At 53.0% G+C, this 1,553-nt stretch overlaps 1 protein-coding gene across 1 annotated transcript; it reads left to right on the top strand.

The window, feature by feature from the left end:
* The first annotated feature begins 255 nt into the window (after positions 1 to 255).
* Positions 256 to 1,257, top strand: MAGEB17 (MAGE family member B17). Its single transcript, XM_039852295.1, has one exon. It carries the CDS (start codon positions 256 to 258, stop codon positions 1,255 to 1,257), a length of 1,002 nt encoding a protein of 333 aa, XP_039708229.1.
* Positions 1,258 to 1,553: the final 296 nt, after the last annotated feature.

Below are 1,553 nucleotides of genomic sequence, written 5' to 3'. Positions count from 1 at the left end.
TAGATCTGAGGGGAGTGGGTCCAGGCAGGGCTGTCAGGCTGCAGCCTCAGGTGTACTCCAACACCTCCACTGGGTGCTCAGGGGACAGATGATCGAGAGAACAGGAGCCCCAAGGGACACCTACAGAGGGGCATTCTTAAAGCCACGATGGCATCTCCCTGTGGAAGGGTGTCATACCCTCCTGTCCTTCTTCTCCAGGTGCCTACATCACGTGCCTTCCTATCACACTGCTTTCTGCTGTCCCTCACCACAACCATGCCTCGTGGTCAGAAGAGTAAGCTCCGTGCCCGTGAGAAACGCCGTCGGGCCCAGAGTAAGGCCCAGGGTCTCGGTGCTCAAGCTGCTTCAGCAGGGGAAGGAGAGTCTCCCTCCTCCTCGCCTGGGTCTGGAGGCGCTTCCCCCAGCACCCTTGCTGAAGGCTCTCCCCAGAAGTCAGAGAGAGGTGCAGCCGCCAGTTCTGCTGCAGCAATTTCCTGTGCAAGTTCTGGTGAAAGTGCCATGAGCCAAGCGGAGGGAAGTCCAAGTTCCTCCCGGGCCGTGCCCTCCTCAGAGAGCTCCAGCAAAGATCCTCTGACCAGGAAAGTAGGCATGTTGGTGCAGGTTCTGCTGCACAAATATAAAATGAAAGAGCCCATCACCAAGGCAGAAATGCTGAAGATTATCAACAAGAAGTACAAGGAACACTTTCCTGAAATCCTCAGGAGAGTCACTGAGCGCATGGAGCTGGTCTTTGGCCTTGACCTGAAGGAAGTCGACCCCAGCAATCACTTGTATGTCCTTTTCAGCCAACTAGACCTTCCCGACGAAGAGAATACGAGCGAAGGCATGAGCTTTCCGAAAAATGGGCTCCTGATGCCTCTCCTGGGCGTGATCTTCCTGAATGGCAACCGCGCCACTGAAGAAGAGATGTGGGAATTCCTGAATGTCTTGGGGCTCTATGCTGGGAGAAGGCACTTCATCTTCGGGGAGCCCAGGAAGCTCATCACCAAAGATTTGGTACAGCAGCAGTACCTGGAGTACCGCCAGGTGTCCGGCAGCGATCCTCCACGCTTCGAGTTCCTGTGGGGCCCGAGAGCCTATGCTGAGACCACCAAGATGAAAGTCCTGGAGTTTTGGGCCAAAGCCAATGATACGGTCCCCAGCGCCTTCCAGGCCCGGTATGAGGAAGCCATGCGAGATGAGGAAGAGCGAGCTCTAGCCAGAGCTACAGCCAGGGCCCTCTCCCGGGCCATGTCCAGGAGGTCTTCCCAGCGCTAGTGAAGTCTGAGGCAGAGATTTCACCTTGAAGTTCAAGTTAAAAAGGGCTCTCAACCTTCTAAGTAATAGGGGGCAAGGTGGAGATGGAGAGAGCACAGTGTATCTCTTCTTTGTGTTCCTGTTTTCATAAGTAACCTACCGATTTCCCTTTTTTCCCCCAAATTTTTCCAATCTGCTCCTTTTTAAAAGGCTTACTTAAATTCAGAAGCCAAGTTTGGCTCACACGTTTGTTGCTGTTTTTCAAGTTTGAGAATGAATAGTTTTGTATTTTGTAAAGCAAATTGAAAATCCTTGCA

Source organism: Pteropus medius, unplaced genomic scaffold, assembly GCF_902729225.1.
Source record: "Pteropus medius unplaced genomic scaffold, Ma_sr-lr_union100, whole genome shotgun sequence".
NCBI classification, from domain to species: domain Eukaryota; kingdom Metazoa; phylum Chordata; class Mammalia; order Chiroptera; family Pteropodidae; genus Pteropus; species Pteropus medius.
Note: the sequence above shows the minus strand (reverse complement) of the source record. Positions and strands in the feature narration are given on the sequence as shown.

Bases quoted from the DNA above. Each gene is read 5' to 3' on its own strand.
- MAGEB17 (XM_039852295.1), top strand. From the start codon at position 256: ATGCCTCGTGGTCAGAAGAGTAAGCTCCGTGCCCGTGAGAAACGCCGT.